Below are 18184 nucleotides of genomic sequence, written 5' to 3' on the forward strand. Positions count from 1 at the left end.
ACACACTAACTGTAGTTGAACCTTCTTCAAGGACCAAGGGAAGATTTTTTTCTAGTTGAGACAATAGAAATATTGCATAGTAAAACGCTCCATCAACACCACAACTTTGTGGCTTAACTGTAAAGCTTCGACAAGTAATGGTTTTTGCGGTTGTTTACGGTATTAACACGAACTCAAAACCTCATTCTAGTCTCGTATATGCGTAATTTAAGGGACTACTCTAGAAATATTCTTGACAATTAACCATTATGCACTCAACACTTATTTGTTTGTCCATACGTATGGCTTTTATATCCAAGAAAATGGCCTTTTCTTGCGTTACAAGAAACATGTTTTCGATTTTATCTCTTCTCGTTTTGATTCTATATATTTAATGGAATAAACTATTAAATGTCATTGACTCTGGTGTTATAACCTAAAAGTCATGCATACACTCATAGTCAAATTGCAATGTCTTATATTAGAACTTGTGGTCAGATAACTTAATCTCAACATTATTTCTAAAAATAGCAAACTTTTTCTCTATCATTCCTTAGAACTTGTGGTTTAACTAAGAATCAGATACAACAACAATCCTGTCCAAGAAATTGTATTAATAGTTCTAGTGGAAGCAATCAATCGCAAGCGTCTATAAATATTTAACCTCAGGGACAATAACTTTACCAAAAAGAACCAAAGATGGCAACAACATACATTGTGAACAACGTTCTTGTATCTTGTTTGATGTTTTTTGTAATGATTGGTTCCTCAAACGCAAAACCTGCAGACATAAAAGTAATCTGCGGTAAAGCAAAAAACCCATCCTTCTGCACAAACTACATGAAATCAAACCCAAAGATTTCAGGTGCTGATATTAAAACGCTTGCAACGATCACCCTCGGCTCTGCACAAACAAGCGCATCAATAGCTTTGACGAAGATTCAGTCTCTTGCCACGAAAGAAACTAACCCTGCTTTGAAGAAAGGATACACCTCGTGCGTGGAGCAGTACAAGAATACAATCAGCAGTCTCGATGAAGCTAATACGAGCCTAACGTCAGGAGATGGTCCAGGGCTGAACATCAAGGTCTCAGCAGCTATGGAAGGTTATACAACATGTCAAGATGGCTTGTCGAACGTCAAACCTGATCCTTCAATTGTGAAGGACACAGGTGATTTTCAGAATGTTTGTGGCATTATTCTTGTCATCTCCAACATGATGTGATTAAAGAAAGGGCTTGCGATTACATCAAACAGTTATACATGTATATTACATAGACACAATCAAGAACCTAGTTTCTTCCCTATTTGTTGTTCTATTAGCATTATTGATTAAAAATATAAGAAATTAAGAAACCACAAGTACTCAAACCATAAAAGAAAACACACATTGTCTGATACAACAAAAAAGAAAGAGATCGGCGGAAACATTATGACAACACAAGCAAACAAAAGGCCATTATTCCTCAAAAGGAACATACTTTATTTAAAAAAAAAAATAGATCACAAGATGATGAATCTAAACAGAGGTAGGCTTGTAGTCTATAACCAACACTTTATCCAAGCTGCCAAGGAACATGTTGGCGAACTCAACGTGAAGAGGATGAGCAACGTACTCAGCTACAGCTTCTTTGCTATCAAATGTGGATTCAAAAATATGTGTGAAACCTTGATGCAGATTCTCTATGCTCACATCTTTTCCCCTACAAAATTATTATATTTTAATACATTAATTTAATTCTTAGGACAGAATCAATGAAAATCAGTAAAGACAAGACTCATTCAGTTTGGTTTTAACCTTATCTAAAATCATATTATTGATAGATGATAAGATTAATCCCTAAGGATTCAATTTATATCTTTCGTTTTGGGGATAAACGTGCGCTCATAAGTCATAACAGTAATAACAATCAGATCAAAAGCAGAAGAAGTTACCATTGGAAAGCTTTCATAGTTCGATGAGATTGACGAGATTAGCGTAACCTTTGATAAGTTCATCGATCTTCTCTTGGGTTACGTCATCTTTGAACTTGGCAAGCAGAACGTGCTTCACTGGTCCCTTTGCTTCCTCCATTTTCTCTCTGCGATGCTCAGTGCTCTCTCTCTCCAAATATATGTCGCAGATTATTAAAATGGACGGTCAAGATCTGATCTACATAAGACTTTATTAATAAAACGTTCTAAACATGCCGTATCAAAAAAAAATATCAAGGCACAAATAAAACAAGGAAATTGGCACCCTATAACCGTAAAAAAAAAAACACAAATCAACTATCTAACCAAAAACATTATCTCTCTCTCCTTATTTTTCTTCATATCTCTCTCTAACCTCTTACTAAAAATCTAATTACTCTGTTTTTGGTTATTTGGCAAATAAGCTCATAAAACAACACATGCACATGGTAATTTTTTGTTTCGGATAAATCAGTTTTTTTAAAAAAAATTAAGACAGCCTGGGTTTCTCAAATAAAATATCATGTAATTTGAATAATTTATAATATTTCAAATAAAATTTTCTATTAATTTGGTTTATAAATAGTATTTATAGAATATTTGGTTATTTAAAACTAAGAATAATTAATATCTTTAGATATATCAACTATATTTAAAAAAACTATATTTAAAAAAAACTAGGTATCCCATTTATTTATTTGTTCAGTTCTCGTTTTTTGAATAATTTTTGTTAATTTGAGTTAAATCCCATTGATTCGGGCTTTCCGAAAAAACAGGTGATTCAGATAATTTATCGTATTTCGTTTAGAAAATATTCATAATCAATTTATAAGTAGTATTTTAAGATATCTATAATTAATAATTTTAGATATTTAAACTATATTTTAAAAATTCTGTTAATTTGGATAAAAATTCAAAAAATCTGAGGTTTTTAGAAAAGATTTGGCGGTTCTAATATTTTGGATAAAATTTGGGAAATTCAAATAATTTATAATATTTCAAATAAAATATTTGAATAATTCGGTTTAAATAGTATTTTTAGAATATTTATTTATTTAAAAATAATACATTAATATTTTTAGTATATTTTAAAACTTTGAGCATTCATTCGGTTCTCGATAAGGTTCTTCTTTGGTTTCAATTTTTTAGATAATTTCTATTAATTAGGTTAGTATTTTCGGATAATTCAGGGGTTTTAGAAAAAAATCAGGTAGTTTGGGTTTTTGGATAAAAATCTTATATATTAAAACATAAGTCATGACTTCTTTCATGTATGATTTTTTTATTTGGACCATCCTAAGAAAAATTATTAAATTTTACATAACTTAATTATAATTTTTTTAATAATTTTATGTTTATTTAAATTACTCATAAATATCTTGAAGAAATATCTAACAAAATCTTTCAAATATCTTTTAGAATCTTTTTAAAATATATTTTCGAAATTTGTTAATTAAATATTTAATTATCACAAAGTATAATTAGAAACTAAATTTAGTTTAGTTTTGATTGTAAAACAAATTAATAATTATATAAAATACTTTTAATAATATTTTATATCAAACAAAAAGTCATGATTTTTTTCATGTATGATTTTTTTTATTTGGACCATCCTAAGAAAATTTATTAAATTTTACATAACTTAATTATAATATCTTTTAATATCTTTATTTTTATTTGAAATACTAATAAATATCTTAAAGAAATGTCTAACAAAATCTTTTAAATATCTTTTAAAATATTTTTAAAATATATTTTTGAATTTTGTGAATTAAATTTTTAATTATCACAAAGTATAATTAGAAACTAAATTTTAGTTTTGTTTTGATTGTAAAAAATTAATAATTATATAAAATACTATTAATAATATTTTGTATCAAAACAGAAGACATGACTTCTTTCATGTATGATTTTTTTATTTGGACCATCTTAAGAAAATTTATTAAATTTAACTTAATTATAATATCTTTTAATATCTTTATTTCTATTTGAAATACTAATAAATATCTTAAAGAAATGTCTAACAAAATGTTTCAAATATCTTTTAGGATCTTTTAAATATATTTTCGAAATTTTTTAATTAAATTTTTAATTATCACAAAGTATAATTAGAAACTAAGTTTTAGTTTAGTTTTGATTTAAAAAACAAATAATATAAATACTTTTAATAATATTTTAACGATAATAACAATTTTAAATTGATTTATTTTTCAAAATTAAATTTAAGACGTATTTTAAAAGATGATTTAAAAAATAAATATTCATTTTAATTTCTAATTCAAAAATAAAAATTCTTATCAGTTTAGCACAAAAATTATGACTTATTTCATAGGTGATTTTTTAATTTAGACCACTGAGAAATCACACTTTTAAATATTTTTACCATGTTATACAACTAATTTACACCTTCTTTCATAGATGAAATATTTGATCTTTATTCATATCGTATATATAAGACTTTATTCTACTATTATTAACTTCTGTGTATTCCCTTAAGTTAAAAAACAATTCAGTTTATTATTTAAACAACTATACTAAATTAGTTTAAGTAATAACTATATGCCAAATTTTCTATTATGTAGGTTTCAACTTAATTTAGTTTCTACATATGTTTCAAATTCAGAAATAAAACAAAAATTATGTAAATCAATATTGTTACATAATAATGTTTTCAAAATAATTTTTGTCACAAAAATATAAATTTTATAATAATAATATTATACGCCACACAAATATTATTATAAAATTAAAAATATATAAAGCCAAATTATATTAATTTATTGATATATTTTATTGCATAATCTAAAATATTTTACTTGTTAAAGAACATCCGCACGGTCGTGCGGGTCAAGATCTAGTATCTAGTTAAATCTAATAAATACAATCAAGAACCTACTTTCTTGGCATTATTGATTAAAACATACAAGAGATTAAGAGACCACAAAGTACTCAAACCATAAAAGAAAACAAGCAAATACTCATGATCGTTTAGTCACATGCATGATCTGATACAACAAAAAGGAAAGAGATCGACAGAAACATCATAACAAATTAAGGATGATAGTGATAAGAGTGTACCAGCATTTGTATTATCGGAGAGAAGATACGTAGATATGTCTATGGTGAAGGGATTATAGAGGGATCATGGCCACATCTCCTGAACTAGGTTCCAAGTCGAGTTCACATTTTAAAGAAGAGTACGCCCAAAGGCAAAAGGAAACGAATGTACAAGGAAGGATCAGTTAGTCAAATATACACGGGAAAACTGTTTTTTTAGAGCAAAAAAATGGTAACTATGTCCCTTTAGACTAATCTATATTTTGTGTCATATTTTCCTATAACACCCTTTAATATTTTTGAAAATAAATTTAATAAATAGATTTACAAACAAAAAAAAATTGGAAAAATAGTAACTTTTGATAAAATACCTATATGAACTTAGTGATATTTTTTCCAGTTATAAAAAGTTAAAATTATAAATTTCATATTATGTTCTAAATAAAGTAGAAATGACATTCTACGAAGTAGAAAACGAAATCCACTTTTTTCATTGAATCTACAATGTTTAGAATATGTGATCTACGTAAATAGGAGTATTCTAAAAATATTTAGAATACACATTCCGCGCTTAACCTATCGTTCTAAAATCTTTAGAAATCAAAATCTACACATTAATATAAATCTAAAACACGTAGAAACCGACTTCTACAGATTTACTATAAATCTAAAACATGTAGAAATCAAAATCTAAACATTACTATAATTCCAAAAAACTGTAGAAACCGATTTCTACATATTAGTTGTATTCTACGGATAAGAAATCAGTTCCTAAAAATATGGAAACAAAATATTTGGGAATATTCACTTTTATATTTTGAAAAAAAATCGATTTTTTTTTTTAAAAAATAAAAAAACGAAAAAGGAACAAAAAAATAAAAAAAACGAAAAAAGGAATAAAAAATTACAATTTTAAGGGTATTACTGCCATTTTGAAAAAAATTAGTCTAATGGGACATAAAGTAGTATAGATTAGTATAAAGAGACATAGTTACTATTTGTTTGCTCTAAAAAACAATTTTCCCAATATACTATTAACTAAGTTTATTTCTTGCTTTTCTTTGTTCTAATTAATGATGTTACTCAAAGACTTTATATTTGCACTGGATGCATATAGAGAAGAGTAGTTACTAAGAAACTAAACATCAGCAACTTAGTTTCATAGATTTCCCACCTTGTTCCTTAGCTTGAAACGGAATGTTTAACGGAATGTTTAAATCTCACACAAGGATTATTCTCTTGTATCGAAAATTGCATGTTTAAAAGACTGCTTAAGTTTCTTCAGTTCCTAAATATAAATGTTTTACATAATTTTGATATTCTAATATATAAGATGTTTTCATTTTTCTAGGTAATTTTTATTTTATTAAAAAATGTGTATCCAGTCATATTTTAATAGTCTATTTTATAATTGGTTGAATACCATTAATTTTATAGTTTTAATGATATTTTCTTAATAAAAAGTAGTTTTCTTAATATGTGTGTTTCTACATAAACATTTTATATTTAAGAACAGAGAGAGTATATATATATCTTATGTTTCGAGTTAGAGTTCTTTTTAATTATGTGTGAGCTTTACCATGCATGAACCGGAGGTCATCTCTGCAATAAGCGTCAAGGAAACGAAAGTGACACCCATAGCCAAAGCCAAACGAGTTCCTAGGAAATGAAAGTGACACCATGCCTAAAGCAAAGCATATCGGACTACTCCTGATGATGTTGCTTTAAATGTCCCAAAGCTTTCTATCTTTTCTTTTACTTTTTCTTGGAAAACCCTAAAGGATGTAATAAATTGAACGCATATTTTAAGTTTTAATTCTATTTTGATTCTCAAAACCAGAGTAAATGCAATTCTTTTGTAGTTCATTTTATCTTTTAAGCATCTATACTTATTTTATCTATCGGTGATATACTGTTATTATCTAATACTAGATCTTTTTTTCCGCGCTACGCGCGGATTTTGTCTTTTGAATTTTAAGTAAATTTTATACATTTTAGAATGTTTGTTTTTGTAAACTTATAAAAATATTTTTCTTAAGTATGTGCGACGAAAAAGAGTTGAAATACTATAATTTGCGATGTCTTCCGAGCAACTTTAAATTTTAGAAAATAGTATTCTAAAAATCGGATCTAAACAAAACGAATTTTCTAAAATAACTTTCAAAAGATCTATTTAGGCATTCAGAAATATAGTTTCTTAAAAAGTGCCTAACTACCGCATACAGATATATGATTATTAAAATATTTTTATTAACGTTTGTTGTACCTGATATCCGAAATATACCCAGCTGAATTTTAATTTTGTATAGATGATTAACTAAAATGTTGTTTTTAAGAAATGTGCTTATGGTTCAATTTTTGGTACATTGCTTGCTTATTTGATCTATAAAAAAGATAAAAACCTACTTTAAATATATATATATATACAGTAAAAATTCTATAAATTTATAATATTGGTATTTTGGTATTTTATTAATTTATAGAGTTATTAATTTACAAAAAAAATTCCGTATTAGATTTTTGAGAAATTTCATAGGATAGACATTTTTTAGTTTTTTGTTACAAAAATGGCTCTCAGTGAAAAAAATGACCAAAATAAGTTTTATTAAAGAGTAAAAACTTATTTTTATCTTAAGGTTAACTAATCTAGATTTGGGGTTTAGAAGTAATGGGTGGTGAGATTTTGGGATACGGTTTCAAATTTTAAAAAATAAAAAATAAATATTAAAATTTCAAAATAAAAAGGGGCTATTTTGGTCTTTTTTTCTTGAAGTCTATTTTGTGTCAAAAACTTAAAAGAGTTATTTGAGAGAATTTCCCTAGATTTTTCTATTTAAGGATATATTTTTTTATAAAATAAAAATATATGATTTTAGTGTATATACACATTAATTAACTTTTTTGAAATTTGACACTCATATTAGTTTTATTATATTATTGGTGTATATAAAATATGTCTCATAGAATTCGGTTTTAGATATAATTTTATTAAACCTCGTCCAAATATATTAAGTGTTAAGAAATATAAAGATACTTCAATTATGAATGTAAATCAAACAATATAATGGTTGGTTTATACTTATATATAAAATATATGTACAAAAGTTTCTTGTTTATAGGGAATTATGATATATTTTTATTAATTCTGGTGGAAAACAAACCTATGTACTTTTAAATTCTTAAACAATTGAAAGAGAAGAACAACGGTTCTTTTCATTATGATTTTGATGCTTTTCTTTTTAGTTGTAGGTGAAATGTTTCGCCTCAGCTCTTGTATGTAAGTTCACGATTATGTTTTTTTGTGTTGTCAAAGTAAAATGTAAAACCGTGTAGTTGATGATGAAGCCAGTAACAGCTTCTCTGTAAATTTGAATCAGTTTATTATAATGCATTACTTTTAAAAATATGTGTTTATTTTTCTTTAATATATCTTAAGATAATGCTTGTGATGTCACAACTTTATTTTCCGAATACATATTCTTTGGACTGCGATATTTAATTGTCCCATTGAGATTACTTAACCACTTGATCTACAATATACTTTTAAATAAAACGGGATGGTGGTCTGAAATAATTTTCTGTTTTTAATTGAGTAATCAGATTGCTTTGATTTCATAAGACAATTACTACCTTCTCACAATAAACACCACAGAGCCCCCAAACTACAATGAAAGAAGACGTAAAACACTTTCAAAACTTTAAATTTTCTATCTTTATATATAGAAGATATGTTATATCCCAAGATTTGCACTCAGATGCCTCGGGCTGGGAAAATCAGAGAAGTGGTTGGGGTAAAAGAGTCTCAGTGAGGCATTTCCGCACATCTGGTCGTTTCTTTTGAGCTTTGAAATTACTTATGCGGTAAGAGATATGATAACCTTTTTTTTGTTGCCGCACATCTGATCGTTTCTTCGCTAGAGATTGTAAACGCCTCTTTGAGCTGCTTGGCTGTTTTTCCAGCTCAACTTCTTGGAGCTGGGCCTTTCTTGTAAGACTGGTAAGAAAAAGCCAGCATCTGCAATAAGATTTTAGTGAAATACATTATCAAGCTTATTCCTCCGCATGATCTCTGCAGTGGATGATTTTTTTAGGATGGAATTCCAAAACAGACAGAATCAGAATCCTTTGCTCTGTTGTTCAAGTTGATCAAAGCAGAGACTGATCTTAACAGCGATTAATATAAGCTGGCTGGTCCATTCTTCTCATTGCTTCAAAGTAATAACCATCCACACAAAGTATGCTTTTGTGCTCATCGTCCCCTAAATTCACCTTCCCATGGTTTACATACAACTGCATCATCACTATCATAATTAATGAAAATTATATCGTGTGAAGAGCAGACAAAAAAAAGAATCCCTAAAGTGAACCCAACATCCCAACTGCAACAAAACAAAGAGAAACCACCAAAATCAGAAAATATAATATAAACAGAAAATAGATCGTTAACCACAAAGTACCTTCTTTCTGCTCTTTTTTCCTTGATCTTCTTCCTCGTTAACTGCTTTCAACCGTGACACAGCATGCAAATGATTTTTTTTTTGGTTCATCTACATAATAAACAGTGAGAGGAGTCATTAAAAATCGTAGGTTTATAATATAATGATCTCGACGTTCAGGTATGCATGTGTAACTGGCTTGTTTCAATAAGAAAAGAAAACAACAGAAACTGGATCTAAAAGAAGAGAGGGTCCCTTACCGTTTATCTGGAAATTACATGCCATCTCTCAGCTTAAATCTTCAAAGATTGCACTGAGTCAGTCTATAGACAGAAGCCTTCTCAATCTATGTTTGTTGTTAGCTTTGTAAGATGAACAGCAAAGCAAAGCGAAGCCCTACTGATATTTCAAACTAAAAAGAGATTGCAGAAATGATATGAGGTAAAAAGATTAACTGATTTTGATGCAGGCATGAAGAAATCTGTAGTTGACAAATATATTTAGCAAGGAAGTGGATCGCTTAAGAGAGATCGTGTGGAACAAATAGTGATGAAGATCAACTAATGATGATTTTATGAACTCGTGTAGGTAGATTGTCATCGATTACCCAGATTTTTTCCCTTGCAAACCTATGTTGATCCAGTGATCCACAATCTACAAAAAAGACATACGCACAAACAACTCAATTACAATGTTCATGCGAAAAGATACAATATAAAAAAACTTACATAAAATTACATGAGGATAACAAATCTGAATCCCTCCACGCATTGATTTTGGGGGGTTGAAACCAATAAGATCATAATCCAGAAATCTAATAGCGAGAGAAAGTGAGGATCTAATTTGGCCATCGTTCAATCTTATATATAAATCAATTATTAATAAATCAGAAAATCTAAAAGTGTCATAAAGCTTGGTAAATTAACCAATGGAAGTAAATGTGGGAGAAACAGCTACGGAGGATTTACAGGGAAGAAGTTGAGAAGATGAATATTAATGAGAAAAATTGATTTGAGAAAGAAAACGAAAAGAGAGATAGCAAAATAAAAATTTTTTTTTTTTTGTTATTTGTGATGACATGTCAATTTGATAAGTTGTGAATTTTTTGCTGAGGTGGATAGGCTGAGAGCTCTAGTTAAAGAACTTTTAGTATAGTATAGATATATACATTACATATTAGAATACACACAACTATTCTTCTACATCCAATAATGTTTTTCCTTGTATCACAAGAAACATGTTTTCCATACAGTTTTTTTTGTTAATTAGGAAGAGTTTAGACCTGGCTTAGGAGCAAGCTTTGTTGACACCAATGATACGGCGTAAAGCACTGCTTCCACCATATTTCGAACTAAGAGCACAACATCAAGCAATGCATGTACTTAACCATTAACCTACCATGTCACTTGGATATTTCCTCAATATTTCTCGTTCGTTATTGGTCACTCCTTTGTCTTAATATCTTTTCTCCGACTGACAAAGTCAACAAAGGCACTAGTGTACCAACTCTGCTCAACACCGTCAAAACTTTACAAACACGTCTATATCGCTTCGCTGAACTCTGACCTGAAAACGTTCACCCTCGACTTACACGGTCTAGTCGGTATGGTCATCCAAAAGACTTCGTTGGGGTACAAGAACCTAAAGATGACAAAAAGGCTTAGCGAGAAACACCACTGATCCAAACCTCCAGATTCCATATAGGTTATGAGTTATCGATGTTGGAACTATTTTTTGAACATTATGAATAATGTATTCATATGTCAAAAAAAGAAGTTTTATTTGAATGAGAAATGGAGGTCTAATGTGTGTGATTTGAAAAACTTGTATAAAGAAGCAAATACACACATTGGATATTTGAACTTGGATTTGGGTTTTTTGATTTGTTAGTTGGACTTCATGTTCATTGACTTATTCTTATAAACTAAATATATGTTGATCTTTTATATTGATAAAATATAAAAAAGAAATCCATTTTAAAGTATATTATTTTGTTTGAATTGGTCAAAACAATAATAATTTTATTCTTTAATTTCTTGGTCAAAATGTGGAATAAATTCACATAATAATGACAAGAATTAAAAACTCCATTAGTGCACTATGGAGGTTTCATTTTTGTGTTGAAAAATGAAACTTGTGCTTCTCATTATATTTCTATATAAAGGCTTGTGAGCCATTTAGAAAACACACACATTCATACAATCAAGAAACATTTCTCCCACTCAGAATAGTTATGCTAGTATTTTTTTTTATTTTGAGTCTGAGAGTACATCACAGAAATAGGTTCGATAGATTCTGTTTTTCGGTGATGGTAAACAGAAACAATGCTGCAGTTGTATCTTGGGAATCTGAGCGCCATAAAACCGTCACACTACGGGGCGTTTAAAGATTTAAGGAAAGAGATTAACTATCTCGACTCTGCAATTCTTCTTTATTTTTATATTTTGGTATAGAAATTTTAGTTTATGTTCTTATTATTCTTTACAAATATCAGTTGTCCTATGGTAGTAAAATAAGGTTCCTACATTCTTAAATCTTTAAATATTGTTTATGCTTTTGCACTAACAATACTGATATTTGTTAAAAAGTTTTTATTTTTAAGAACAGGTTAAAGATGCCGGAATCGGATCTGAAATGGAGAAATATTATGATGGAGATCAATTTTCTTTTTCCCATCAGATTATCATCGTCCATGGTTTAATATTTTTTAAGTGTTGCGTGAAGTATCTCGTTCTTCTCGCTTACGTCGTTTGTTTTGCAGGGTTCAATGTTATTAATTGATTCTGTTGGCTCGTCTTTGATAGCATAATTTTCGTATTGATATCTGATTAGCTATGTTTCAATAGATTGCTGCATCTTCTGTCTCGTAAAAAGAAGCGATAGTTCTTTTGTGACTTTGGTTAATTGCTTGACTGCTTAATTTTTTTATTGGCTAAATATGGTTTAACTCAATTTAATTATTTTGGTTTGAGTAATCGTTTGGACTCATCAGAATTTGTTCATGGCATTATTTTAAGCGAAAATTGTTTTTGCTTTGTCTCGTTTTGAGAAGTCAATGATTTGCTTCTCAACACATATAATAATTGTCAAATGCACGTGCTTTGTAAAAGCATTTTTACCAACTCATAAAAGTTGTTGAAAGTGAACTTTATTTGTTCAAAATGTGTTAATGCCTTGACTTGGTTAAAGATGATGGTTTGCTTTAAATGCATAACGTCTTTGATTTATTGTTTCAGGTTTTTTCCTTCTGGAATAACTTAATTTCATTATTAAGTTTATGTTTGACCATGAAGGAGGAAAAATATTGATGTTTTAAGTATGGTGAAATAAATTAATGTTGTAAACAACATTTGGATCTTAAAGAGATCAAATAGTATGGATGGAAATGGATTTAGTGAGTCAACGCCCCAAAATAAATTTGGGAGAGGTCTACCACATATAAATCATTTGCCATAGAAAATAAAATGTTTGTTGATATTGATCAAAAACATTTATATTTCATCAATGCTTAAATGCAAGTTACAAGAAGATTGACCATGCAAAAACAATGAGAATTTTTAGACCAATGTGACTTAAACTGACATGTGTATTGTAGTTTATAAAGTCAATATGGTTGAAAATAATCATATAATGGTTTTGATGGCACAAATAATATCTTGTGTATATTTGTTAAAAAAAAGCAAAATATGTGTTTGGAAAAGATCCAAAACATACAAGTTAGATTTATAAATCAACTTGAGAGAACTATGAAAATAGTTGTATGAAAATGTGAATTTCTAAAAATGAAATATATTTTTAGAGAAAATTGTGATAATTTTCAAAAATGCTTTTTATTTATTTAAATCTAAAAGAGTTGTAGATCAATCCTTCTAAACTCTTAAGAGATGTTAAATGTAAATGTACATGTTTTTGAGTTATCTCAAGAAATGTGGGGGAAGCTTTGCTTACCATATAAAGTTGTTGGCAAAAGGCCAAATGAACTTAGTGATAGTTATCACAATATATATTTTTTTTATTAAAAAAAAAACAAACTAGTGTCATACACTGAGTTTTGTGTATAATGGTTAATTGTATCTTGAATAAAAGATGACAAAAATCATTAGACAATTGATCTCGACTAATCTCAAGAGATTATGTTCACTATGGTGACAACCTAGGATCCTTTAATTAAAGGTGTGTCATGAGATCAAATTGTTATATCATCAAAAGGAATGGGTCGCCTGTGAATTAAGATGAGGTTTCGCGGTAACTCTACCTAACTGACTGGAGATCCCAAGAAATAGGTTCAAGGAGACAACTAAGTGAAACTAAGTCTGCCCAAAGCACTGTAAGACTTCGTTCTATACCCAGTTCCTATGATGATTAAACAGTGCTACATGTAAAGAATACAGGATAAGCATTAGCTTTTAATGATTTGTGTCCATAGCTTTGAGATATGAATGGAGTAGTACATGATACTCCTCTAAACAAAGTTAATGGCAAATCACCTTGTGAGTGTGAAATGGGGCCGTTTCTAGGAGAATGAAGGAAAGGCTATATTCTCCAAGTTCACTCATGATTAACCAAGACTGTTCACGGCCAAAATGAACACAATAGAGAACCTAGTTCTGTGAGAGAATGAAGCTGTGTTATGGCTATTGTCTAGGTTTACACCAAAGCCCGGGAGGTTCAAGACATCATGGCCACCTCCTGGCCGAGTAAATCCGATAGCTATTAACAATGACTGGTTCAAGGCTGAAAAATTGCTACCAACTCATCATGCAGTGGATTTTTCGTTTGTACTCTCAAAAGTCCTTAGTTAGGTCTTGTCGAGTCTTTTCTAGGAAGTTGAGTCTTGTCTAGAAAGTCTGTCGAGTCGTCTAGTGTCTAGAGTCATTTCTATTCATGTGGGGGATTGTTGGAACTATTTTTTGAACATTATGAATAATGTATTCATATGTCAAAAAAAGAAGTTTTATTTGAATGAGAAATGGAGGTCTAATGTGTGTGATTTGAAAAACTTGTATAAAGAAGCAAATACACACATTGGATATTTGAACTTGGATTTGGGTTTTTTGATTTGTTAGTTGGACTTCATGTTCATTGACTTATTCTTATAAACTAAATATATGTTGATCTTTTATATTGATAAAATATAAAAAAGAAATCCATTTTAAAGTATATTATTTTGTTTGAATTGGTCAAAACAATAATAATTTTATTCTTTAATTTCTTGGTCAAAATGTGGAATAAATTCACATAATAATGACAAGAATTAAAAACTCCATTAGTGCACTATGGAGGTTTCATTTTTGTGTTGAAAAATGAAACTTGTGCTTCTCATTATATTTCTATATAAAGGCTTGTGAGCCATTTAGAAAACACACACATTCATACAATCAAGAAACATTTCTCCCACTCAGAATAGTTATGCTAGTATTTTTTTTTATTTTGAGTCTGAGAGTACATCACAGAAATAGGTTCGATAGATTCTGTTTTTCGGTGATGGTAAACAGAAACAATGCTGCAGTTGTATCTTGGGAATCTGAGCGCCATAAAACCGTCACACTACGGGGCGTTTAAAGATTTAAGGAAAGAGATTAACTATCTCGACTCTGCAATTCTTCTTTATTTTTATATTTTGGTATTGAAATTTTAGTTTATGTTCTTATTATTCTTTACAAATATCAGTTGTCCTATGGTAGTAAAATAAGGTTCCTACACTCGATCCATCAAAGCCCTCGAGGGAGCTAAAGACTTTTGTGAGCTCTGAGGAGAATACCTGTTAGCAAGTAAGATAGCTTTTAACGCATTTGATAGTATAACTATATAGCGAAGCTATGCATGAAGGCCAGACAATGCCAGTTTACGTGTATCCACGCAATTTGATGTTTGAAAAAATGTGTAACATTGAATAAGGTTTTCTCCAGACCTTTAGACGTTTTGATTCTATGGCAAAAAACTATTAAATGTCATGGACTCTGGTCTAATGACCTAAAAGCCAATGGATGCATACACACGCATAGTCACATTATAATATCTTATATTAGAACTTGTGGTCTTTTTTTTTTTCTTTTTTTTTTTTTTTTGTCGTCTATCCATTTAGAACTTGTGGTCGTATAACTTATATTAATAGTCAAACTACTAATCAGATAACCTATAATCTCGGCCTTATTTCTAAAGAATAGCTATCTTTCTTTTTTTTTTGTCATTTCAAACAATAACTTACTTGAATATTTGAACCAAATACAAGGTGTCCAAAAAAACCAACACCACAAAAAGGCATAAAGTATAAAGCTACCAATAGGAGCATAAACCACTCAAAACAGTGTAGAAAGATAACACGGCACAGGGAAGATAAGCCGATGTAAAGCCTGGAGGCTTCAAGCAATCTTCCTCGCTTCAGGCGTAGGCTAAAGCTTCCTGCTGAATTCTAGACTCCAACCATGCTGGAACCTTGTTCCCCACGTAAGACTGTAATCTATGATCCCTTGTGACACTTCCTGCAATCTCCAAGGCTACATAGTTATTTCTCTATCTTTTATTAGAACTTGTGGTCTAACCAAGAATCATAAACAGCAACAATCCTGTCCAAGAACTTTTATTAATAATTCTAGTGGATATAATAAACCGCAAGCATCTATAAATACTTTACCAAAAAGAACCAAAGATGGCAACAAATATGATGAACAAGTACGTACTTGTACTATCTTGTCTGATCTTTTTTGTAATGATTGGTTCCTTAAACGCAAAACCTGCAGACATAAAAGCAATTTGCGGGAAAGCAAAAAACGCATCCTTCTGCACAAACTACATGAAATCAAACCCAAAGACATCAGGTGCTGATATCAAAACGCTTGCAACGATCACATTAGACTCTGCACAAACAAGCGCATCAGGAGCTATGAACAAGATTACACCTATTGCCGATGAAGAACCTAAACGCGCTTTGAGGAGTGGATACGTCTTGTGCGTGCAGAGTTACAGGAGTACAATCAGATATCTCGGTGAAGCTAAGAAGAGCCTAGCGTCAGGAGATGTCCCAGGGCAGAACATCAATGTTTCAGACGCTATGAGATCATCTACATACTGTCAAGATGAAATGTTGAAAGTCAAAGGTGATCCGTCGGTTGTGAAGGACGGTGGTGATTTTCAGAATATTTGTAGCATTGTTCTTGTCATCTCCAAGATGATGATGTGACAAAAAAAAAAAGGCTACATGAAACAGTTATACATGGATGTTACATATACACAGTCAATAATTAACCTATAGTTTCTTCCCTATTTATTTTTACATAGTTCACCATATCGGTCCTCTTCATTTACGTATCGCGCGACCTGCGACCTGTGATATGCGACTGATCGCAGGTCGCAGTTTGTTGTTCGTTTCACTGTCGCGTAACATGCGACCTGCGATCTTGCATGTCGCAAGTTGTTGTTCGTTTTGATGTCGCGCGTTTAGTCACGCGACTAGTCGCGGGCGGATCATTCATGTCGCCAAAAAAACAGCAACTAAAATTTAAAAAAAATTTGATCGCACGACTGGTCGCAAGTCGCAGATCGCGCACGACACGTAAACAAACATAGTTTTAGTCGTAGGTTTAACTGCAGGTTGCAAGTCGCACGATACGTAATCTTAGTTGCAGGTCGCGCGACACGTAAACGAACATGGCCATCACCATTAATTATGGATATAATAATACAAGATATTAAGAGACCACAAAAGTTACTCAAAATCATAAAAGAAAACAAGCAAACCCTCATGATCGTTTACACACTTGGTCTGATACAACAAAAAAGAAAGAAAGAGATTGACAGAAATAACGCAGGCCATTACATCAAAAGGGAACATACTTTATTGCAAAGAAAGATCACAAGATGATCAATTTAAACAGAGGTAGGCTTGTAGTCTATGACCAGCACTTTATCCAAGCTGCCTAGGAACATGTTGGCGAACTCAACGTGAATAGGATGAGCAACGTACTCAGCTACAGCTTCTTTGCTATCAAAAGTGGATTCAAAGATGTGTGTGAAACCTTGATGCAGATTCTCTATGCTCACATCTTTTCCCCTACAAAATTATTATTTTTTTTATTACATGAATTTAATTTTAGGACAGAACTAATAAAAAATCAGTAAAGACAAGAGAAGCATATTCTAACAAGATTCAATCAGTTTGGTTTTATTTCTTTGCTATTAACTTTATCCAAAATCATACTTGGTTAGATGATCAAATTAAGCAAATTATATAACCGTAGAGTTGCAATTCAGATCTAGATTTTGGGATAAATCGTGCGCTCATGACAGTAATCCCAATGACAATCAGATACAAAATCAGCAGAAATGCAAGAGAAGAGATTTAATTTTACCAGTGGAAAGCTTTCATAGGTTCGATGAGATTGACGAGATTCGCGTAGCCTTTGATAAGTTCATCGATCTTCTCTGGGGTTACGTCATCTTTGAACTTGGCTAGCAGAACGTGCTTCACTGGTCCCTTTGCTTCCTCCATTTTCTCCCTTTGCTCTCTCTCTCTCTCTCTCTCTCTCTCTCGCTCTCTCTCTATTATGTCGCAGTTAATATAAATGACGGTCGAGATCTGATCTACAAGAAGACTTTTTTTTTAATAAAAACGTTGCTAAACAGTAAACACTAGCGTCGCATTATTATAAAAAAAATTGTTTTCAATTGGATTCAGATAATAATGTTGAGAACCGATTAATACCTGAAAAAAACTTCAGGTTCAATTCCGCTCTGGTTCTATACGATTTGTTTGAATAATTT

At 30.4% G+C, this 18184-nt stretch overlaps 3 protein-coding genes and 1 pseudogene across 3 annotated transcripts; 2 read left to right on the forward strand and 2 right to left on the reverse strand.

The window, feature by feature from the left end:
* Positions 1–621: 621 nt before the first annotated feature.
* On the forward strand, positions 622–1477 carry LOC103839749 (pectinesterase inhibitor 2-like). The gene has a single exon (XM_009116242.3). It carries the CDS (start codon positions 679–681, stop codon positions 1201–1203), a length of 525 nt encoding a protein of 174 aa, XP_009114490.1. The 5' UTR covers positions 622–678; the 3' UTR covers positions 1204–1477.
* LOC103839742 lies at positions 1325–18130 on the reverse strand (annotated as a pseudogene).
* On the forward strand, positions 10153–16687 carry LOC103863430 (pectinesterase inhibitor 2-like). Its single transcript, XM_033278813.1, has one exon. The coding sequence runs from the start codon at positions 16074–16076 to the stop codon at positions 16602–16604; it is 531 nt and encodes a 176-aa protein (XP_033134704.1). The 5' UTR covers positions 10153–16073; the 3' UTR covers positions 16605–16687.
* LOC103839715 (stress-response A/B barrel domain-containing protein HS1) lies at positions 17118–18032 on the reverse strand. The gene is made up of 2 exons (XM_009116204.2): positions 17773–18032; positions 17118–17474 (listed from the first exon to the last, which is right to left on the reverse strand). The coding sequence occupies exons 1-2, from the start codon at positions 17910–17912 to the stop codon at positions 17291–17293; spliced, it is 324 nt and encodes a 107-aa protein (XP_009114452.1). The 5' UTR covers positions 17913–18032; the 3' UTR covers positions 17118–17290.
* Positions 18131–18184: the final 54 nt, after the last annotated feature.

This window comes from Brassica rapa, chromosome A01 (assembly GCF_000309985.2).
Source record: "Brassica rapa cultivar Chiifu-401-42 chromosome A01, CAAS_Brap_v3.01, whole genome shotgun sequence".
Lineage (NCBI taxonomy): Eukaryota > Viridiplantae > Streptophyta > Magnoliopsida > Brassicales > Brassicaceae > Brassica > Brassica rapa.

Excerpts from the sequence above, each read along its gene's own strand:
- LOC103839749 (XM_009116242.3), top strand. The coding sequence starts at position 679 with ATGGCAACAACATACATTGTGAACAACGTTCTTGTATCTTGTTTGATG.
- LOC103839715 (XM_009116204.2), bottom strand. The coding sequence starts at position 17,912 with ATGGAGGAAGCAAAGGGACCAGTGAAGCACGTTCTGCTAGCCAAGTTC. Across the intron at positions 17,475-17,772 it reads CCTATGAAAGCTTTCCACTG|GGGAAAAGATGTGAGCATAG; the intron begins GTAAAATTAAAT and ends ATAATTTTGTAG.
- LOC103863430 (XM_033278813.1), top strand. The coding sequence starts at position 16,074 with ATGGCAACAAATATGATGAACAAGTACGTACTTGTACTATCTTGTCTG.